This window comes from Corapipo altera, unplaced genomic scaffold (genome assembly GCF_003945725.1).
Source record: "Corapipo altera isolate COAL_440 unplaced genomic scaffold, ASM394572v1 45, whole genome shotgun sequence".
Classification (NCBI taxonomy): Eukaryota; Metazoa; Chordata; class Aves; order Passeriformes; family Pipridae; genus Corapipo; species Corapipo altera.
In genome coordinates, this window is record NW_020884877.1 from 3,413,368 (window position 1) to 3,437,723 (window position 24,356).

General features: G+C 35.5%; 1 protein-coding gene across 2 annotated transcripts in view; it reads left to right on the plus strand.

Annotated features, from left to right (window-relative positions):
• GLS (glutaminase) overlaps positions 1-24,356 on the plus strand; it is a 68,263-nt gene that overhangs the window by 24,907 nt on the left and 19,000 nt on the right. Inside the window, exons 7-15 of one of the 2 annotated variants that reach the window (XM_027637237.1) lie at positions 4,473-4,531; positions 12,078-12,110; positions 12,369-12,427; positions 13,517-13,583; positions 14,111-14,161; positions 16,578-16,754; positions 17,825-17,956; positions 19,260-19,352; positions 20,170-23,332. In XM_027637237.1, the coding sequence (XP_027493038.1) occupies positions 4,473-4,531; positions 12,078-12,110; positions 12,369-12,427; positions 13,517-13,583; positions 14,111-14,161; positions 16,578-16,754; positions 17,825-17,956; positions 19,260-19,352; positions 20,170-20,316 (818 nt within the window). In that variant the 3' untranslated portion in view covers positions 20,317-23,332. Of the gene's footprint in view, positions 1-4,472; positions 4,532-12,077; positions 12,111-12,368; positions 12,428-13,516; positions 13,584-14,110; positions 14,162-16,577; positions 16,755-17,824; positions 17,957-19,259; positions 19,353-20,169; positions 23,333-24,356 lie in introns of those variants that run through there. The other variant, XM_027637236.1, reaches the window with a different exon arrangement.

The window sequence follows — 24,356 nt, forward strand, 5'->3', positions numbered from 1 at the left end:
GTTCATGATGCAACTTGACAATACCTGTGTATATATGAACAGTTAATATCCCTTATCCATACATAAAACCTTGTCTTGGTGATAATTTTTTGCAGAGTTAGTCCAGTAATATGATTATTTGTGGAACTTAGTCCAGTAATAGAAGTTACATTCTCATTAAATGAGGGGATTGCCTGGAGTTTGTTTATTTTGCTAAAGGGTTTTCTTCACCAAAAATGGAATGCGTTCTCTAAGTTTTTTATTGGAGAGATACATTTTCATGTCATTTCAAGAGCTTTCATGATGAGCTGGTCTGTGTATTAAAATGCCATATGGTGTAAGTGTGGCAACCTCTGCTTGCTGTGCTCAAAGACTGCAGATCAGTTGTACAAAAAAGGCCTAAGGCCAATGATGGACTGAAAAGGTCAGAAGAACTGGCAGAGGAGAAGTGTTGTAATTTGAGTTTATTAGGGAAAAGGTCTAGTTTGCATATGTCATAATTGCCTGGCAGGTTGCCAGAGCAATTGTGCTAATTGTCAGGCAGTTTTGACTATTTAATAAATACATATTTTTCACCATTTAATAGTGATGTTTAGTGGAGAAGTTTCTTAGGTAACTCAATAAATTATATTTTCTTCTATCTGTTAAAGATACTGCAGTTCTCTGTGTAAAAGTCTGTTCTATACAAGTATCTCCTTACAGGAAAAACAGCACCTTATTGGTGAAGAATATATTTACTATTCAGAGGCTGTTAGGTGCATTGTTTATGCAAGAGACATGTTGAATCAGGGCTTGACTTAATTAGGCCATCCCAGTTAAAGATGAAGAGTTATTATGACTTGTGCTTTTCATTAAGGATGGAGACATGAATTTACTCTGAAGTATAATGAGGTGATAGAGCAATATAAGTAACTTGCAGAGAAGCTGTGAAAAAGATGTCTTTTTTTTCAGTCTGAGCAGATCATTGCCTTTGTTATTTGATAAGAGAGTTTGTGTGTGTGATTGGTTTTAGTAAAGTGTGTCAGTTAGCTTTTCAAAGTCGGATTACCTCTTTGTAAAGGTTAAGGGATGAATTTGTTCACCTCTGGCAAACTTGCAACTACATTATCAGTCTTCATGCTTTGTTGTTGTTGAGTGGAATCCCCTAGCTAATGGCACCCGCTGTGAGGTACATCAGTAGTTGCTGCTGCTTTAGAAATAGACCAGTGTATGACTTTCCTTAACAATTAATATAGTGTCAGAACCTGTGTATCCTCAAGAGGTGAAAAATTACCTTAAAGAATAGGAGTGTTATTGATGGGAGTGGAAGACATATCTTCTTTGAAATTAGCAGGACTCTTTCAAAATGTAAGATTTTATTTAGGCATCCTAGTCCTTAGAGAAGGCCAATATACCTTAAGTCTGTGGAGAGGTTCTTCACTGTAAAATAGAATATTGCAGTTGGAAGGGACCTAGAACAATTCCCTATTAAGGCCATTGTCCAAATGCCTCTTAGACAATGACAGGCTGGGGCATCAATCACCTCTCTGGAGGCCTGTAGCTGTTTTGGCAAGATATGTTTTCTGTCAATTACAGGTATCTGTATAGCTCTGGAAAGCATTTGGGTGGTATTATTTGGTACTATGCAGATAATAGTGAAAACTGCTTTCCTGGGACCTGGATACCCTGACAGGCTTTATTCTGCTTAGAAGAGGCAGCAGTGGGTTAGCGGAAGGTGTCCTTTTCAGCTCTGTGATGTGCTGGTGCTGTGCAGTGGTAGGAAAGACCCTCAAAGAACAGCTTTTGTTAGTGTGTGGTGAGCCAGAGTGCTGTACCTCCCTTCAGCTGTGAAGGCTCCCACGGTGAAGTTCTTTGCTGACTCATCAAGAGGGGAACAACACACAGCTTCGTTTCAGAAGCACGTTCACAAAAGTCCATGTTTTGTTTTATCTGAAGGTTCTTACCCTTCTTCATGTGTGGGCAGCACATGGAGATGTGTTAGTTTTAAAGTAGCCAGGACAAATATATGTAGCTTGAGATGTCAAGCAGTGACAGACAGGAATCTTCAGAGTAGAGGAGAATGTAACCCAAGAATGCCTTTTGACACTGAAGGTAGGTGGTGACATCTTCAAAGAAATGAGATGCAGCAGAGTTTCTGAAGGTGTATTTTGTATGTGGACATGCCACATTGATAAGCTACTGAATGCTAAATAAACATTGCACATCATTTTTATTCAAATATACAGATAGTGCGGATTTTGGTGGTTTGTTTTTTTTCTTTTTACTGTGCAGCAGATAGAAGCCATACAGATGTGCAGAAGAATCAAGAGCAAAAGATTTCTAAAAATGCTTTTAGAATGGGCTGGGTGTGGTGAAGTCATTACTGTGTTTATGAACTGGAGTGATACCTTGATGAGGGGAAGCTGTAAAGAAGGAGAAGCATTGCTAGAGTAAGAAATGAGGGTCACAGTGTGTTCTGATCATGCATGAGCCAGTTCTTTGTTGGACTGTGTCCAGAGCTGGGATCCCCAGTTCAGGGAGAACGTTGAAATGCTGGGGAAGGCCCAAGTGGAGAGCTGCCAGTGCTGTGCAGTCCAGGCTCATGTAACTCCCAAGGAGCAGCTGGAAGGGGAAGTTTAAGGCCTCCCCTGGAAGCCTCTTAAAACTCTTGAGGATCAATAGCAAAGATAGAGACTTCTGTAACTCATCTTAGTAGGGGCAGCTGCTGTAACAAGGACCAGTGGCCCCATACTGTAGCTTGGGAAGTGCAGGTTGGATATTAGGGTAAACTTGTCCTCTAGAATGAACAGGATTGCTGGAGAGGTAGAGAATTTGCCACATTTGTTGGTTTTCAAGACTCAGATAAAGGTATGACTGACCTGATATAACCTTGGCAGTAGCCTTGCATTGAGTGGGAGGGTGGAGGAGATGAGCTCCAGATGTCCCTTCTGACCAGCAGTTTGTGATGCTGTGAGTGCTCATTTTAATTTGTAATGTCTTCTACTAGTGCTCAGGTTTCTGGTCCTTAAGGAGCTATGGAAGTGCTATGTCTTTCTTACTGAGAATCTGGTTTTAAATCAAAAAGTCAAATATATTTGACCCTAGTTAGTAGCTTGTATTAGTACAGTAGAGTAGAATAGGATGTTTGGTGTAGGTGGATCTTAAGTACAGTCAAATTAAAATGTACTCACAATTTGTGAGTCTGTTTTATGGAGATAAGGAATGTCACTAACAACTTTAAAAATAGTATCTAGACAATAAATTTGTGTTTTAGGGGAGCTTCACTTTTTCTGATAGAAGGTATTAGTCTCATATTTCCACTAATAGAACAACTAGATTTATTTGTAAGTTCCTTTTAATATTGACTTTCTGAAAAATACTAAAAGGAACTTGATGATTAGTTTTTGAAGGTTATCTGATAGTCATAGGTGGCTAAGGGCCATTGACCATGAGCAGCATAATGTTCCTGGGCAAATGTGTGTATGCTGTGAATGTAAAACTAATCTCCAAAAAACCAATCATCTGAAGTTCCTTTTAATGTACATGTGTGTATATCATACATAAAAATATGGAACACTTTTTGTGCGGTTTTTAAATTAGTATTTTTATTCAAATTTGGAGATGAAGTTAAAAGCAAAAAAAGAATTCAAACCTCTCATGATATTAATGTATTGAGAATTGGTCGAGGTTTTCAGACACCAGAACACTCAAAACTCAACATTCTAGATAAAAGGCACAGCAGAAATGTCAGTTAAAAAAGGAAAAGGTGACTGTAGGAGGTAGATGTTATATTTGGGAAAAGTAAGACAGTTGATAAGATATGGGTTTTTTTGGAAAAAAGATGAAAAAGAAGGTGATTCATTCACATGTGCAGCCAAGAATGACTTGGGAATGCCAAGATAGTGTTAATATGGAGGTCAGTGATAAAAAGGAAAACTTAAATATAGCAGGTATATGCAAGTCAGCCATGAAGTAAGTGAAGTTCTAGTGAGGATGAGTAAATTGTTATTTGCATTTCAGAAGCTGCCAGCAGAACCCCCTGATTCTTAAAAACAATCATGTACAGCAATAAGGAAATTCGAGAAGTGTATTTTGTTTGTTTTTTAAAGGACCTGTTTGAACACTTTTAAAATCACTGAGATTTGGTAACTTGGGAGAAAAATTGGAAAGTCTTGTAGGGGTTGTTCCACTCGTTGCATCCTTAGAACACTGGAAAGGGTTCATAATTCTCAAGAAAAGAAATTATACCAAATGGAATAACTTACTGGTTGGTGAAGTAGCATAAGGCTTAGTGTGCTCTCAGCTGTAAAATACTTTGCTCAGAATTACAAAAAATTGTGTGTAGTGTTGGATTACAGGATTTTTAAAAAATTTAGGATTATATAAAGCTGTTCTGTAATAATAGCTTTAAGTCATATGTGAATGTAGAATAATTTTTCACTTAAACGCTTGACTGGTTTTGTTTGACAAACATGTCTTCGAATATATTTATAATTAAAAACTTTACTTCACAGACAGGCCTCATAACCCTATGGTGAATGCTGGAGCAATTGTGATCACATCTTTAATCAAGGTAAAAAGTTAATTTTTAGTTTCTCTTGGAGTATTTTAACAGAATGTAGAGAAAGTATCTTGTACAGATTATGAACTGTTTGCAATTTTTGTCTGCAGTGTCTGATGGAAGTTTACTCATTGGCAGGTAGACAAGCTCTGATATTTTGGAAATAGCAGCCCAAACAAATGCAGTGTTAGACTAGTAGTTTTTAAAATGTAACAGTGCAGCTGACAGTCTCTTCTTCCTTAATGGTAATGTTTTGGTTTTCTTATTTAGCTGCACAACTTGTGATAGTCTCTTGAGAGTATTGGCTCATAGTTGTTGAATGCTGTGGAAGGATATTCCTCAGGAATATATTTTATAGCACTCAGAAATATCTTTTGGAATGTCCAATGCTCTCATGTAGCGTAAAGTTATGAGAGTATTTCTTGCTGTGCAGAAGACGTGGAAGATGCTGTGCAGGAGCAGTGTTGCTGTATCTGAATGTCAGTCTTAATGTTGAATTTGTGTGCTGTTAACATACTGTGCAACTAAATTATGTTTACCTTCTATGTTACGTGGTTGCTGTTGCGATGTAAATGTACTTTCTTAAAATAAGAGTGTTTGGAATTAGTTACTCATATTTTGCTGAGTAAATCATGGCTGAATAATGACTTAACATCTTCAGTCCATGATCTTGAGACTTTTGGAATGCTGCATTTTATTTTTTCCATAGAATAGCTGTATTTATGCCTTGAAATTGTTAATGGTATAAATTTCATATAATGGTAATGTTTACCAGATACTTTACTTACATTTTCTGCCTTTTTTGGTAGCCACAGATACAAAATATATTTCTTTTTCTATGGGTACCTGCATAGAGTTGTGGGGAACATGTCAGTCCCCTGGAGTTTTTAAATAATAAACTTAATACTGTTACTTCAGAGGTCGAAAAATCTTGTTTACAACCTTTTTCTTATTACGTTTCAAAGCCCATTAGTTACAGTGTATTTCCTACCTCCTATTTCCAAATTGTTGGTTTTAAAATTACTTAGATCATGATTTTCTGTTATTTTATATTTAAAGAAGGTGTAAGAACTCCTGCTTAAAGACATTTATCTTTAATAGCTGTAGGAGAAAGAAAATGGCCTTAAGTATGACAGGTAAATTTATTCACATTTAATATTTTTTGAAGGTTGACTGAGCATTGAAATTCACTTGGATAACAGTGAATTTTAAAATATGACTTAACACATTTGTCTGAAGTGTCAAAATGTTAGTCCAACTACAACATACCCTACTGATCATAAGGCAAAACACAAGCATGTGCCTCTTGTGGAAGGCACGTAGTTCTTGATAAATGTTGTACTCCTGAATATATAACACGGATCTGTTTATTGCATGCCATTGTGATATTTGTTAGAAGGTTGGGGGATTGGTTTTGCTGTATTTTTCTTAATCTTTTTTTTCTGTAATGTTCTTATTAACAGTGTTGCATTGCACTAACATTTTTGCATGTAGTAGCTGCACGTCTAGTGGACGCATATTTTACTTATCACACTCCATTATTTGTTTTTAGTGTGGTTAAAATGCAGATTATTTTATGTACTGCTTTCACTAAGATACCATTTATCATTTGAATAACTAACCAAGCTAAACATATTCTGAAGAAAATTACGTGGAGGGTCACAGGTACAAAATTGCTTAACAGTTGTATTTTTTGTGAAGTAACTTCTTTATAATCTACAAGTTAACAGTATTCCTACTAACCGGTGATTTAAGTAACTCACCTTTATATTTGATCTAATACCAAATGTTTTTCTGAAAAAGGTGGCTTCATTAACTCATGTTTTGCCCTCAATTCCTCTGTGTTCATTCTCTTCATTTAAGGTGCTACTTATATGTCTTGAAGACTGTGTATGGCTCTTAGAGTCCAAGAAAATTAAGAGATGAAACATTAAAAATTCACTGTGTATGACAGGCTCATCTAATGTTAGCATGTTGATAGCTATGGAGAGATTGTTGCTGTTATTTGATGGTTAAGAATGCTTTTATCTCCTTTGAGATTCATTATTTTATCTGTTTCTGAGAAATTGATCTTAGAAGTCTTTCAAAATTCACATTGTACTGACAGTACATTGTTTTACTGAATTTAGCAGCTGTGGGTATACCATGATCTTGCACACAGCTGTCCTAAGAGTCTGACACAGATTATGATTACTTATGGATAAGAGGTGATGCTTGGAGTAATCTCTCTGCCAGAATATGTTAACATGTAATATGTTAACATTTTAGGGGAAAAAAGGGCTCTTAGCATCACATACCCAGTTCTGACTGCCATAAGAGTTTGGTATATGCACCTTGGAACAGAGTATGGACCTAAATTTTGAGGTTACATTTAGTCCTTGCTATTCATAATAATAAATAATTTAAGGGTATGTGCATGTTAAGTTGTACATTTGTTTGAGTTACTTAGGCATGCCTGTATCATGTTTCTACCAGCTTAGATGTTTGGGGCTATGATGTATTTATGTTTTGGTGCCTTAACTCATGGCCCTGTTCTTATTATACTTGCATTATACTCCACAGACTGTTCTAGCAGTTTAAAGCATGGATCTACAATAAAAATGCATTAGCAAAAGGACATCCTGTGGGTCACTTTTAGTGAAATAAAATTTAAAAAACCTCTAAGGACCTTTTTCCCTTGTTGATAGTCGTACAGCCATTTGCCTTTATTACTAGTTATATAAATGACATAGTTACAACAATTTTCAAATAGCTGTTATCAAAAGAAAATTGTAATGGCAATTACAGGAGTTTGTGGAAGAGTGATATTTGATAAAATGGTAAATTCTTCCACGTCTCCAAGGAAATACAGGTGCTCAAAAGAAGATGATTCAGCTCCTGTACAAATTTAGTACAGATTTAGTGCAGCTTTTTGCACATCACGTTGACTGGGAAAATCCTTTATTGCCTGTAGTATGGATAGATTTTACTGCTTTGATCTGTTATTTTTTCTTAAATCTTAGTTTGTCAAGCTTGTCAACCCCAGGCATGGTGTAGCTGTGTCCAGTGGTTGTGTCAGTGATTGCCACTTCCACGTTACCTTTACTGACTGGCACGTTAGAAGTGTGGGTGAGAGGAAGAGGAAGGGTTCAGAGTGAAATATGTGGAAGAAGGCAGATGGCTGTGGAAGGAATCTCCAGAGGACAAGGGATTAATCTTAAGTCATTTTTATTGTATGTTTTACCATTCCATCTGTAGATAAAAGTTTTCCTAATCTAACAGCAAAGCTTCAGGCACATAAAGCGTCTGTAAATCCTCAAGTGCTGACAGCCACACGTAGGACCCTACACAGACAGTGTAGGCATTTGAATGCTCTGTGAAGGGAAGTATTCTGTGGTCTTGAATTAAGGTGGGAAGCATTTAGATGTGTTGGGGGTAGGACAGCGATATTCATAGTCCTTGCAAAAATTTGGTGTAGGAGAAAATGAAAATACTGGTGTTGCTGACCCTAAAAAAACCCTTAATTCAGTGGAAACTCCTTTTTTTTGTATAAAACATAGAGGTGTATGCAATACACTTTAAGAACTTTCTACATATCCTAATAAGTCATAAAACAAATGAGTCAAGGAGTGGTCAGAAAAAACCTGTTTACCTGTGCTGAGCATCCGTTTGCTGTCAGGATTCAATTATTAGGAAACCTATGCAGTTAGTCTAATACTTGAAGGGTAGGAAAAGGCATGGTTTATTTGCTTTATTATAGTTACAGTAAATAATACTGATTTTAACTTAATTGCTCTGTGCTACCACTCCAGTTATTCTTATTGATAGACTGATGTGTGAATGTATGTACACACCACTTTTAAAACATGTGTTGGCATTGTGATCTTCTCTGCCAGATACTTGTCTGTATTTTGGTGATGTATCCTCTCTTCCTGGGTTATTAATTTTCTTGGAGTAACTTATTTTGGATAGAACACATGTCCACATTGTTCTGCACTTGCTTTTTATTATAACTCAAGTGTACTGGGTGTTATTTAACATAGACTGTGTGATAGACATTGTGAATTACATGTATTCAGTGGTCACATGCGCCCATAAGTGAAGGACACAAAAATAATTTTTATATGTATTTGAAATAGTAATAGTATTGGTCTTAGTGGGTCAAATGCTGTCTGTGACAGTGTACTCTCAAGTATTTCAGAGCTGAAAATGGTGCACTAAACAGTCAAGGCACCAGTTCTCACAGAACAGAACCACATTAACAAATGAAATTTTAAAAGTGCGTTGAAGTACAGAAAGCTGAAATAAAGACATTGATAACTGAATGAAAAGTGCACAAATATAAAACAGTTTTCTTGCCCTCCGACATTATGATTATTATGATTTTCTGTTTCTAGATGTGTTCATCACAGTATAGTGTTAGATTATAAATTTGGCTTTAAAGATTCCAGAAATTAATTTTTAAATAATTTTGTGTTATTAGAAGATTATAAACTTTTCATGATCAAGATGTTTCTATTAATTTTGCTTAGATTCAAAATTGAAAAATTACTTAAAAGAGACACATAGTAAGAGCTTATGTGGCCTAATCATGTAAACACTGAATATTGATCAATGAAAAGTGGCTAATGTTAACTACTTTTCTAATAAAGATTGCGTAATTTTGTTATTGCGAGCTCTGATAAGTATCTGTGGGTTTCTTTCCTATGTAGGCATGCAGCCTTTGCAACTGTTTATATTTTCCTAGTAAAAATACAAATAATACAGTGTAAGTAGCTTGGGGTTTTTTTTAGGAAAAAAAGGGAAGATCACTAAAACCTGACACAGTCAAAAAATTCAAATTTATGATCGGCAGCCATAGTGTTCATTGGTATTTGAAGTGTTTACAAAATTGTACTGAGCTGTCTTCTGCAAGTTTGAATTTTCTGCCAATCAAACTACTTCAATCTTAACATTCTAAATTTAATTTTGTATTCATTTAAAAATGTTTTTTTCATATGTATATACACACGAGCATGTATAAGTAAGTGTGTATATGAACATATGTCCCAGTAAATGTACAGAGTGTTTGTGGAGTTAGTGCATGGAATGTTTTCATTGATGTTTTGGACAGGTGAATTGCATCTGAACTTAAAAAATGCTTTTTAAGAAATATTGTCACAGTGCCCCCAACCTCAGAGGTTTATAGAGTCAAGCAAAAAAATAAGAAGCACTTGTGGGAAGGGCAGAAGTTTTCTTGTCTCTCATGTTTGTTTAAATTATTCTGGAAAAGCTGCTCGGTATTCTGAATGTTAGGATTTTATATTTGCACTTGAATTTTAATTATAGAATGTGTGTTGCCACTGTGTCTCTTCAGCTTTTTAGGAGACTGCTGAAAGAGGGGAAACTAATATGTTGGGTTTTTAGTCATGGTGTGTATGGAAGCAGAGTTTTCTATTTCAGTTACATGTTGTAGTAAATCTACTGAGGTCGTGATCATGTGATTGCTTTGACAAATAGTTCAGGTGTATGAGCAGTCTAATTTCAGTAACAATGCTTTTGTGTCTGATATAAAATACCTATACAAGTGTGTGGAACATCAAGGACTAAGAACGCATCGCCTGAGTTAATATGCTGAAGATTTTCTTCCCAAACTGTGACTTTAGTTGTAAACTTTAAAAGGAACCTTTTTTATAAAGAGTTCATGTGGAAAAAGTTTGCATTGAGTCTTTTTGCCCACCAATTTTGTGTGCTGCTGGTAAAGCTAGGTTTTTGTTGAGGGGAATTTTTTTCAACTGGGCAAAACAAAAAAGTGAAGTATTATGCATTTATATTTTTTCAGAAAGCATGATCCCTTTCTCCCTCTTCCTTTTTTTTTAACAAAAGAACTTGTTTCAATTTATTATACATGTCTAACCATACAATTATCAATGCAGCATCCCATAACTAATGCTGACCCACTTTCCCAGAAAAAGATGTTCATTGTGCATTTGAAAGGTTGAAAAGGTTTTTGTGGTTTAAATGTTGTTACATATTTTACAGCATTAGGATCTATGGAATATTTTGACAACTGCAACAGTTCAATGAAGTTGGTAATTTCTTCTTTTAATTATTTTTCATTGAACAGATTTGGAGTTAAATTTTTAAGACTTGTGTTCTGGTATATTAAACAGGAACATTTTGATGAAATGTATCGTGATTTTTTTTTATCTTATTGCAAATTAGCTAGAGATTATTGCCTTTTAAGAATAAGGTTATTAGCCTCTTAGCATAAGGTAACCACTGGCGCATAACTCTGACAAAACAGTGTGGTGTTCCTTTCACTAGTGATTGTACGTGTGTGGCTGCACATCCTCTGGTAGATGAGCTGATGCATGGGCTTCAGAGATTATCTGCAACACCTTAATTCCACACACAGAGTGGGAAATAAGACTGGCTTTATGCATTTCATTAAGTAAAATAACTGGTTGATATGAAGCTCCCGTTTTTCCACTGCCTCCTCCGTCCCCACACTAAACGCAGTGCAAGTAGCGTCTTGAATTGTTTGAGATTTGTTAGAGTTTTGTTATTCTAAATAGAGTATCTTTAATATTAAAATTATGTATTAAAACATCTTCTCCAGATACGTTGTTTCCACTTGTGTATGTGATGCCACTATTTTTTAAACTTCCTCAAAAAATTCTACTTGGCTACTTAAAAAAAATTAAGAAGTGCCCCCAACAGACCTTGCACTATTTTTTACCTCCCACTCCTCTTTCAATCTCTTCCTATAGAAATTTCTGAAAGGTCACTCATCAGAGCCCTCTAAAGAATTAATACATCTTTAACTGGCAACTGCTAAATTGGAGGATGTTCTTAATAAATGGGAGGGCAGAAAAAAGCCCCAAAGTAACACCCCTTATCCTCCCTGAAAAAACAAACCAACAAAGCATCCCTATTAAGTTGGATTTAGATTTTCCTGTACATTGTTAGCACAATGATATGCCCTATGTTGTGAAATTCTGTTTTTCCAACTGTTAAGCAGTTTTTGATAGGTAGGACATTAATCAGATATTTTTTATTAAATGCAATTATTTTCTTAGTAAGGGATAACACTTTCTTTTAAGTCTTTAATCTAAATTCTAAGTATGGGCACTAGCCATGGAAATATTTTAACTTCAGTAGCCTGAACCTCCCTATGCTCAGCTCTGTTGGTAGTATGAGAATACCTTTGGATTACTACTAACCTGTAAAAAGTTAGTATTTTTACTGTAATTAGCTTGACTGTAGTTACTTTTGTATTTTTTGCTTTAGCTACTGCATTTACTTATGCTAAGCACATAAAATTGAATAGAGAGCACTTAAAGTAAAGCATACCTTTCTCAGTTTAAATTAATTTCCAACATACAGGTATTTGATAAGACTCTTATAGGATTATTTAAATGATAATTAAAGATTTACTTACCTAACACTTTAATTTTTTCATTAATATATGAAATGATTGTTATTCTTAATTAGCCTCATACCTTAGTTATATGCATTAAAATCCTTATACTGTTAAGTGAACTAACTTCTTTCTTATGTTAACAATTTTTGTAAATTATTTTTTCTTTTCTTGCAGCAAGGAGCAAATAATGCAGAAAAATTTGACTACGTAAGTCAACGTTACAACATTCCTTTTTTAATTAAATTCAGTGATAAAAGTTTAAAGATGGTGAGGGAATTGCAAGTGACATATTAGTAATGTATGTTTTGTCTTTGTAGCTGCACTTGGTTGTTTAAACATCTAGTGATTTGGATTGCATCTGTAAAATCGTGTTACAAGATTTTGGGGTAAGGCTGGGTTGAAAGTTCATAACTTTTTACTGTGTAAAAATGTTAGCATGCTTTTCCCCCTCTTTGTCTCTAACAGGTGATGCAGTTCATGAATAAAATGGCTGGTAATGAGTATGTTGGATTCAGTAATGCTACGTAAGTATTTTTTATTTAATTAATGAAGTTGGGTGGAAAGTGCTTTAACTGATAATTGGTATAAGTTCAATTATTTACATTGAATCAGCATTTCATCCCTAATATCAGAGGGTTTCCTTGGCTTAAAATTTACAACTAAAGTTGTGCATGTCTCTGACATCAGTGTGGCTAAATTTCAGCTAAAATTTTTGGTTACCTCTTTGAACTGTCATTATTCTGTCTTAGTGCTCTGTTGGTGCTATGGCAGTGAGAGCTGTAAGTGCAACTCTTCTCTTCCTGGCATTCGTATTAAAAATTAAACCCTGCATGTTGATAGCTGCATATCAAAAGTTTTAGAAAGCATAGTTCATACAACTGGCACTCATTCTGATTTTTTATTTTGCATATTTAAATGCTTTTCTCAAACAAAAAGTTCCCTTATAAAATCAGTGTTATAGCATTCCAGAAATCTTGAGAGCTTTTTGAGGCAGCACAGGGAGAATCATGAAGATTCCACGTAGTAGAGTTGCTTCCATGTCAGCTGGCATGCAGGTGCAGAGAGATAGAATGAGATAACTAGTGTTTTTCCTGAGCTTTGTTCCTGTAAAAGGTATGTGCCATGGAAGGAACCAGGCAGGAGAGAATTACTTGTCCTTGTATTGTAGGTATTCCTCCTTTAGGTTACATCCTTACCTTAATCTCATGATAAAGAGTGCAGCCCTCAGTCTGATCATTGTCTGAGCCGCCCCTTGATCCCCAGATTCCTCTGGTTTGGTCAGAGTTCTCAGGGAATGACCCTCTCACTTTATCTCAGTGTGGGATGTTTCAATCCAATATGGGCTATCTAGAAAGGCTTCCAAGAGTAGGATCTTACCCTTCTTTGCCTTATCTCCAAGTCTTATCTCCTTTATGTATGTGTAGGTCACCACTACTGTGTGTATTTGGATGTCGAGGCTAATTCACTCCATCTGGGTGAACTGGGATGAGCTATGGAACCTCTGTCCCATTTGTGTTCAGACATAAATGACATTATGCATAACTCAAGTTTGACATGTTGCCTTGTGTTTATTTTTTTTTTTTGTTGTTTTTTTTTTTTTTTTTCACTTTTAGGTTCCAATCTGAAAGAGAGAGTGGAGATAGAAACTTTGCAATCGGCTATTACTTGAAAGAAAAAAAGGTTGATATCTCTTTTAAATGTGTTTTGAAGACTCTGTGGTGGGGTTTCTTCATAGTCTGTGAAGATTTTTAATTTATTTGATGTACAGTATGGCACGAATTAATACTGTATATGTTTTCTCACTGTTATTCAAAATGCTGACATTTAGAGTGTGATTCTTATGTTATTTTAATAGAATACCTCTAAACCTTTCTTTTATCATAGCCATGTTAATTTGTTTGTTGTAAAATGGATAATCTGTGCAGATGACTTTATAAAACTCCTAGTTGCATTTTTCAGTTTACTGATTTAAAGATGTTAAAAGCTGTACTGAAAAATATTTTAATACCTAGCTTATTGATTTCACTGCACTTATTTAAAATGTGATTTGATTAAATATTTCTACTTGTTGCATTTAAATATTTATTTTAAAATATGCCTAATGCTTAGTATGCTGACAAAAATATAGCTTAATTTATGTTTTTCTAAAAGCAATATTGTAAAAAAATAATAATTTTACCTAAAGACTCTTTATTTTTCTTCCTCAGTGCTTTCCTGAAGGCACGGATATGGTTGCTATACTAGACTTCTATTTTCAGGTAACTGACTTTAAAATTGAGATTGACTGTAGACTTAGAATTGCTAATATAAGCAGTAAAAACTGATTTGTGCCTAGATATGAAGGTTTTAATGACTTAAACTTGTCAGCTTCTGTTAGACTCTGGAAATGAATGATGTTTGATGTATCCAGATTTGCTTTTGCTTAGGGGATGTACTTAGATGTCTTTATTGCTAATGGAAACTAGCAATAATCTTTAAAAGGCTAATAGGTAGAGGCTTAAAATGTCTTGTATTACTTCAGTGAGTTTGACAAAACATTTCTGCTTCTTCAGGTTGCTGCTTCTTACAGTACAGCGAAGTATTTTAAACTCTGTGTAACTGAAGAATGCATGTTCTTTTGTAAGCTCAAGCTTACAAGTGTTGCAAGTGAAGTAATATAAGTATCTCCTCCTTTTTGTTTATTCAGTGGTTACGAGTAAAAGAGTCGTGTCACATATTTTCCTCCCCTCCCCCATTTTTTTTTTCATTTTCACTTTCAGCGAGTTATTTGCAACTGTCACAAAATGAGAACTTGGGAAGTGTGAGGTATTTCCTGAGTGAGGGTTTCCTAATGTTAAAACATTCCCGACTCAGTCAGCTCTGCTGTATAGAGTTCTCAGGAGGCAGTTCAAGTTGTGTAACTGATTGAGCTCATTTGGGAGAGTTTAAAAAATAAAAGAGTTCAGTTCTCAAAATGAATCTGGTTTTGACTCAGATACTTGCTCTTACTTCTGCAAAGTATAAACCATGATTTTCAAAATGCAAATTTTGTCTGAGTTTTTTGTGTTGGGATGCACCTGCTCTTATCTTTAGATCAGATGGATGACTGTTTATGAAGTAAGGTGTGTGTGATTAACTGTAGTTGACTTCTTGTTGAGTTATTAACTAGGTACAAGCTAATAGTCTACTCTGAACTTCCCTTCTGACAGAACAAAACCAGTATTTGAATTCGATATTTGAACCGATATTTATTTGAATTTACTGTTTAAACATTGCTTTTTAAATGCTTCTTATCCCACTGCCTCAAGACCTGATATGCTTCTGAGACAAAGCTATTCATAAGTTAAGAAATGCTAAAGCTAACTTGTCTGATGTATTTAATTTGGCCTCATTTTTGTGCATTCTGATCTCTAATTTAATGATTGTGTGTCATTCTCTGTTTCCCTTGGAAAGTCCCAAAAAGGGTAGCTCATACACGAGCGGCATTTCTGTTTTCTTGTTATGGTACAAGACTAACTTTCCAACACTCAGATTCTACTTAAAAGTCTAGTTATTTCTTTCTTTGGGTTTTCTGTAATGCTCCTTCATCCCTTGTGTAACTGGGAACTTTCTGAACAGGAATAAACTTATTTGTTTATTATCTCTGTAAAATGAGGATGGATTATTCTCAGTTTAGAGAAACAAGGTACAAAATGCAGGTGCTTAAACTGAGAACCTAGAACGAATTTTTTTTTTTCAAAGTAGGTGATATTATGTAATACTTCATATGTTTAAAACACAGTTGCCATTTTAGATGCGTCTCTGACAATCTCTTGATTTGCAACTCCAGTTGATTGGACTAGGATGTATTGAGTTTGGCACCCGGAAAATAAGAATTCCAGGTAGTAACTACTCATGCAAACGTGGCTTAGGTAACTTCATGAAGTATCATGTAATGACTGTTTGGCAAAAGCAAGAATACAAGCATTAGTTTGTTTACTTTTTTAGAGCAGCATTTCAGCTTCAGGTTGAAACCAACTTATCTTTTGGTTTCTGCAGAAATGAGGCAGCATCAGGTGATGGCATCATATCACATTTCCTGATGTGTCACCAAAGTATGTATAGTCTGTACTGAAGCAGGGATCCTGGGAAAAACTATTGTGTGGTTGTATCATTACTATATAAAAAAGCATATATGAGAAAGGTGAAATAAGGCTGCATCAGCAGGAAGTGCTGGCATTAAGACTTGCATGTGCTAGAATTTGCAGCTTTAAAATGTACTTCTGATAATGTGTGGGATCTTCTAAGGCTTTAAAAAAAAAAAACCCACACAAAATGAGCTCAAATTGAAAAAAACCAGTCATTCTGTGGCTTTGACATTTTAAGCAGATGCAAAATACTGAGATTGTTTTACAGACCTCGTCCTCTCAAAGGAACATAAGGGGGGGTGGGGGGAGGAATCAAGCAGAGACACTAACCCATAAAAAATACTGTCCCAAGCTTTTGAGAGGGCTTACAAACACTGTCGCTGGGATCTTTATAGTAGAAAGATTCAGACTGTATTAATTGATGCCTTTAGTGTCATCTGTAACAAATGTTATGCTGCAGGTGATTTTGAGATGTTATTTGTGTAGAGACATATTGTTGATCCTGCAGTAGTTGGCCTTACTGTGCTAGAAGTATCAGTGCTTATAATCTCTATTTCTTTTTCATAAGCTCTGCTCAATAGAAGTAACATGTGAATCAGCAAGTGTGATGGCAGCAACTCTGGCTAACGGTGGCTTTTGCCCAATCACTGGGGAAAGAGTACTGAGTCCTGAAGCAGTCCGGAATACCTTGAGCTTAATGCATTCCTGTGGCATGTATGACTTTTCAGGGCAGTTTGCCTTCCATGTAAGTAGCTTTGAGATAATAATTATAGCTGACCAGGAAGATAAATCCCTGCAACTGTTTTCCGTGTTCCAGGAATTGTTTAGAAAGTGAGCACACCAAAAGGGAGAATCTCACCTAGGATTCATGGCATGACTAATATCACATACCTTATGGCACTCTGCCACTTCACAACTGGGAATCCTTTTCATGTCAAAACATAAATACTCCTCACTAGTACGGGCTGTTCATGGGAGAAACAGGTCATGATGCAGGTGTAACTGAAAACATAACTGAAGAAATCCTGCTACATGGGAGTAAAAGGTAGCAGAAAGCATTTGCAGACAGTTGGCTTTTTCTTCACTAACTCAGGCTCATAAATTGTCCTTGCATGTTATAAAAGTGTCTGGCACACAGAGCACATGTACCATGCTTCTGTTTTCCAGCAGTATGTTCCTTACATGTAAGTAGTTCAAGATGGAATGTATCTTATTTGTGCTCTCACCGTTTTGTTTTGTTTCCTTCATACATGTAAAACTGATTATGATGCTTTGTGTGACCTGAAAGTTACTGCTTAGAGAGCTACAAGGATGTTAATTCCTACTGGAAAAAAAGTAATGCCTTTGTCCAGATTGTAAATAAGTAGGTTATTTTGTGATTTCATAGAGAGACTCTTTGGTTTTCTTGCGGTTTTGTTTTTTACCTTTTCCAGTCAAGATTTTTAAAAATTTATATGGCTTTGTGCTACTACGTCGTTGCAAGGATCTCTGTTCGTGAGAGATACACTTGTGCACTACTGCTTAGTCATAATTGCTTTTTTATAATAGATTTAAATTATCTTTTTTCACTGTATTACTGACTCACTGTATTCCTGAGAGCAAATAGTTTTATGATTGTGTACCTTGGATTGCCACAACTCTGCTTCAGGTTATTGTCTATCTAAAAAGAGATAAGTAATAATGCTTTCCCAGCTTAAAGTGCTTTCCAGATCCATGTTTTATAAATACTGCATAATAATCTTCACTGAAATGCTGATGCATTGTGTTATAATAGTGAGGAATGTATGCAGAGGCCAGTAATTCTCTATTCTATAGGTTGGTCTTCCTGCAAAATCTGGAGTTGCTGGTGGGATTCTTCTGGTCGTTCCTAATGTCATGGGCTTGATGTGCTGGTCACCTCCTTTGGACAAGATGGGCAACAGTGTTAAAGGCATTCACTTTTGTCATGTAAGCTGCATTGCCTTTTGTTTTCTGTTTGTTTGTTTTCCTTTTGCAGCTGACGTTTACTGAGCTTCAGTTAGCATAGCTGAGGTCTAAGTGAATTAAATAGTGATTTGTGATTCTTCCCTACACAGCAAGTTTCATCTGGTTTAAGTCTGGAAGTCCAAGAGTACACATTTGTGTTTTAGTAATAAATAGCACTTGAATTCAGTGACCATTAAGAAAATATGATGCCAAAAACACTAGAGAAATCTACTGTGGAAAAGCTTTGAAAAGGAACAGTTCATGAAGTAATGAAAGTGCTGGTCTCTTTTATACTGTATTAGAAGCTGTAGAGCTCTACAGACTTTTTTTCTTCTGTCATAAAGTGAACAGTCTGCAAAACACCGGAAATGCAACTCTTATTTCTTTGCAATAAAAGAAGAAGACTGTAATGAAATATTGCCATTCTGATGTATTTTTAAACTGATTTTTGTAAACCATCTGACATAAAGGATGTCTTTATAGATCAGACCCAGCTGTTGGGCAAGCTCTTCCTAGCTTCATGTCTTGCCAGTGAAAGGGCTGTGGATAGTCTGTTGATAGCAGCATTCAAAGCAGGAGAGATTTTGTAGAGTACTATGTAGTGATTAATAAAGATGTTTTGTGGGAGAGGAGAATGTGAAAAATGTTTTCTTCCTTGTTTCTTTTCTCCTGAAAAGTACCTTGTAATACCAATGATGTAATTATAAATGGGAGGTTGAGCAGCAGTTAAAACTTTTCATGCTTCTATTTATCTAACATTCATACAAATTAACTATAAAATCATAGAACAACAGGATTTACTGCATTTATGTGTGTGGTAATGAGACCTAAAAACTGATTCATGATCATGGTGTACATAAAAATAGAACAGCATAGCCAAGTTTTGTAATTATAACCTTTCATGCTGTAATTCAAACTGAATTAGAATCCATTATGTCACGTTTTCTTGTTTCATCCTTTTGATTGAAGTTTGATGTACTGGACTAGCCCAGGCTATTCTTTCTGTTCCTGAAGTGTTCCATACAGCTGGAATAGAAAGGTATTAAATAGATATTTTGCAAATTGTTGCTTGTTTAAGAAGGAGTTTTAAGGTATTATTAGAACTTTACAGTGTAATTATGTTACCTCCAAAGGGCCTTATGGACATTGATACTGATTTATTAAAGAAACTTCTCTTATTGTTGGCTTAAGGATATGATGTAAAACGTAAGCAGTAGTATTATTATCTCATATGCATTTGGCTATCATATGCAGATAATAATGAATGTTCTCTAAATATTTACAGGATCTGGTTTCTTTGTGCAATTTCCATAACTACGATAATTTGAGACACTTTGCAAAAAAGCTTGATCCTCGCAGAGAAGGTGGTGATCAGCGGGTAAGTTGATGTCTGTGTTTAGTGAGTATTGCTAGTAGACATCAGAGGAAATACGGGAAGTTCTTCTCTAAATACAAAACTGCTCAATGACATGTATTGCATCAAAGCTTTCAGATAATCTAGTTAGTTTACATTATTAGTGGACACTTACCTGGGTGGACCACACTGTCACAGGGCTTCATGTAGCAGAATTTCGTATTAGATTTGTTACTCCATTTCATGCAGTTCACCTCCCCTGCTAGATTTAGTAGATGATATCTGATCTAAGAGTTTTACTGTACTGGTTGCCTTTAATAAAGACTTGACCAGCTGGTGGGCTTAACCTTTCTGTTCTGGGCTGCAATGCATGAGATCTGTGTTTAGCTGTACTTTTATAGGGATATCTCTGAGACCACATGTCTTGCTGAGAGTTGCACAGGCAGTGAATTCAGGTGTGAATAGTCCTGTACACAAGAGCCTGTTACTTAGGAAGCAGCGAAAGCAATATCTGGGAGTGGACTGAAAAGATAAAAGTGTGAGGGTGCTTGAGATAAGGAAAACTTCCTTGTTTTCATTACCATTAATGTTTTGACTAAGGCATGAAGATTTCAGTAGGAGAAGATGCAGTAGAATGATTTTTAAAATGCTTCGATATGCATGTATACATCTAAAAATTACCAAGTTTTGAATTTGAATTTTTTTATAAGTGGAAAAGAGAAAATAGCAGTTTATGTGAAGAGCTGAAAAACTTGAGTCTATTAGCATTGACTGCAAGAATGGATTTTTTTTTTTTCCTTCAAATACACTAATAAATAATGTATGTTGCTTGAACAACTAGCATTCCTTTGGACCAATGGACTATGAGAATCTCCAGCAAGAACTTGCTTTAAAAGAAACAGTGTGGAAAAAAGTGTCACCTGAATCAAACGAGGACATCTCCAGAACCATAGTGTATAGAATGGAAGGTCGGGGAGAGCAGAACTAAACGAATGGGTTCTAGTTTCATTACATTCTTCATTTTACAAACCCTCAAGCATCTCTAGATTTAACTTGGATTTGAATATTGTTTGCCTGGTGTTCCATTTATATATATATATTTTGTGTAAATTCTGTATGCTATACCAAAAAGACTGTCAAAGTTCAAGGGCGGGGTGGGGAAAAAGCACATGCAAACAACAAACCCAAAGCTGTTAACTGACTTTTGTAGTTACTTAGAATACATTCAGTTAAAAAAAAAAAAAGGTAATTCTTACTGTTTTCAAAGATATACCATTTCTGTGTATATCTGTTTATTTTTGTTTATATCTCAGAATTTTAAGTAAATTAGCTTTAGAGCTAAGCAAGAACTTACATGTCCTCTGAGAAGGGTCAGCATGTAAAGATAGGAGAATATGAATTAAAATATGAAATAGTGTCAGCAAAATACAGCAAATTCCTGAATCTCTAAATAATTGTATATTAAGTGGAGATAGGTTCTGAGTCACGTTATTATCATATCCTTTCTTTTTTAATGTGAGCTTTCAAATTGCTTTGAACAGAAACGGACCCTTTGCATATGCCATGCTAGTGAAGATTATCTTTCTCTTTTAATCAGACCATTAGTAATTATTAATGCCAATATTTAAATAAAAAGAGCAAAAATGACTGGGGAGGAGTGGGAGAAGCGGGGAGGAGGAGGAAAAAAATCTGTCTTATTTGCAAGTTAACTAACAAAGCAGAAAGATTTCTGACCCAACTGTTCTCTAGCTGCTTGTGCTGCCAGCTGGTAGTTATGACTCAGAAGTCTGCCTTACTAATAGTGCAGTGCTCCACCCTGGAGAGGAATGTAAGCAATCTGGGGTTTAGAGTGCTAACTAACTGAGCAGTGAGCAGGAAATATGTTCAGAGTAGAGCAGATAGATAGATCTTATTTAGACTGTTTACAATTAACTTTTCAACCATTAATTTGTGCACATCTTCATATATGAAGATCAGAGGTTTCAATTTACTTACACGTGAGCAAATTATTAAAAAGTTATCATTAATTGATATCTTTTAAAAATGATTTTGAGTTTGCAGCTCTGTCAGTTTGCTGAAGAACAGGACTTGCATTTTTCCTCAGACAACAGCATCTGTCAAGCTGCATAATTTGATATTCTGAGTATCTTTAGTAGGGTATAGCTCAAAAGGATATATTTAAGCTTCACATAGGCTCTGTAGGCAATGCTGGACAGAGGTTAAAGATTTACTGAATTCTTGACACTTGTAGGTATTAGATTCTTAATGATGCTAAAAATCTTAGGAAATTATTCTCTGTATCACTTCTGTAAGTTTGCAAATAATCTGATACATCCCATCCCCATTACACATCATGCAGAAAACTTGTCCAAGCAATGATAAATGGTATTAGCTGATTGAGGATTTTAAGAGGCAATGACATACAATTCCTTCACCTCTTCTCACCTTCCCCTGTCCCTCTCCCTTTTTATCTAAAACTCCAAGGTGTGTTCATATGTGAGTTTTGCTAAAAGGAGAGTTCAGTTTTTCCTGCCCCTCTTTTGACCCATCTAGATGTTTATGAGTTTAGGAAGATGCATAAAGCAAAGTTGATGTTCTCTGAAAAAGTAAGCTCCTCTTAAGTACTCTGTTTAGGTATTATTTTGCATAAACTTTTGAAAAAAAAAAACCTCTGACAAAACCCTGAATAATCTTCATTTAGCAATGTATTGTAAAAGGATGGGCTCCCTGTCTTTGAAGCCTGGGATGAAAAGTAAGCAATTTTCAGTGAATTTGAAGCCCTACTGGGATGAAGAGGTAGATCTGTGGTGCAGATGTCAGTAATAAGTGTCAGTCATAAATTGCTTAATGATAATTATCTTATAATCTTATCACTGATAAGGTTAAGTTTGTCAGTGCTTATCCTGAAAATAAAGTGAGTAAAGGCAAAGTCTTGTATTATAAAAATGTCTCACCCATTTGAGGATTTTACAGTAAACTAGTAGCTACAGAGACATAACAAGTATTCAGATCCTGCAGAACTACATGTCCTTACCTGAAATACCCTCAGTTGCAAGAGGGAATGTAATGTGTCTGTGCTGCTAATGAAAAGTATTTACAGTGATGACGTTGCTGGTTAAATTACTGATTTAATTAAAAATGGAAAATGCATGATGCAGGATTTGCTTGATCTGACTCTACCCATCTGGATTTTTAGTACTGTTTGAAGCCACTTCTGAAAATGTGGTTGAAGATGGAAGATTTTTCCATCTGGGTTTCAACTTGAAAATAAAAAGTTTTACCCTATTTATGTTTGTCAGTTACATACAGAACTTGTGGTAGAGTCAAGTCCTGCATGGGAAATAGAAAAATAAAGAAACTACTAGATCTTTAATATGCATAATAAGAATATTTAGGGTACAGCTTAAACAATCTTTATATATTTATATATATATTACAGTTCTGTAATATATGCTTTTGAAACCTGTCTCAGAATTGAAGGCAGCCTCTAGCTAGGAGGAGAATCTCAGGAGGAGATTCCTTTGAACCAATTATTTTGTAACTTGCCTACACTTGTAGTTTCTTGTCCTGGCCTGCCATGTCTGCAGATGGCTCTTTTTCATGGCAGGGTGCCTGGAGGCCAGAGTTTAGGTCTGCCCTGATGACTTACCCCACCTACATTGGGTCTGGTGAGCGGGTCCCAAAGGACGGGTGATAGAATCTGGTCATTCCATGTGTGAAGTCTGCAACGGTTTTAGTGTTCACCTGTGCTACAGTAATAGCAATTCTTGATATTCAAGCATTTTAGCTGTTTGTTTGTTTTTCTTTGTCAGCATCATTAACATTTCATTAGAAATGTAAATGCTTTTTAAAGTTTTATTTTAGCATTTGTGTTGTACCTTTTGACTCAGTTGTTAAGTTACCTGTCTCGTTTTCCATTTTTCATTTGCATTGTATGTTATTTATGTATCTTGATTTCCAGCATGCTTATTTTTGTATTGTTTAATAAATTTATTTTAAGCTGATTTTTATTGTATTTTTTTTCTCTCAATTGAGAACACGTTTTTGAAGTTGAAGTTGAGATAGCGAGCACCCCATTCTTAAAAAGATTCCGGAAAAGTAGGTGGAATAAGCAGATTTAGTTAAACCAGTCATTGAAAACCTTCCTAAGATTTCTTAAACATTTTGTACAGTAATCTAGTTATTTTTTCTCTTTGAACTGTTATCTTAGAGAGTCGAAGCAAAAGTCAAAGAAGCCAAACTTTCTCACTGTGACTTTTTTAATAAAAAAGTCCTGGTGCAGTAGGATATCAGTGTCACTGTGTATTTGTCTGGTTTTGAAGATACGGATTCAGTCACTTGGAAAATATGTGCCTAATAGTTCTAGTGCCAGGGTAGTAACTGCTGATCCTGAGCATTATGAGGGGAAAAATACAGCATAATAATCACATGTAGCATGGAAGGCGGTCCAAACCCCACATTGTTTTAGTAGTGATAGCGGGGTCTGCCTGTGCTGAGGGTGGCCATAATTATTAATTTAGCTTTTCTATAGACTGGGTTATAACATGAGATAATATAAAAATATCCCATATCAAAAGAGTTTATTCTGTAAAAGTCATAAAGATGATGAAAGGTAGAAGAGTAGTATGTACAAAGAGAGAGCCACTGGTGATTTACCGTGGAATTATTTTGGCTCTTACAGTTTGGTTTTCATTGTGTATTTGTATCAGAAGACCATTGGGTGGGTAGATGAATAAAAAGGCAGTGGATTCAGAAGAGGGTGGGTGGGAGGGGGGATGGAATATGTTGGTTTTTCATTTCTCTTATAGCTCTTGGTCTTGATACATACATGTCATTGATGCACAGTAGTTAGCTGTGAACAGAGTAATTAATTATGACCTTCATAACTTATGTATGATGGTTTAGTATCCTAAATGTTGTTTGTAGGCTTTTAGTGTTCAAGGTTGTTTTTTTTAATTTTAAAAAATATTTCTGTAGTTTTCTGAAGGGAGTCTTGGAGCAGTTATTGCAGTGAAAGAAGAATAGACT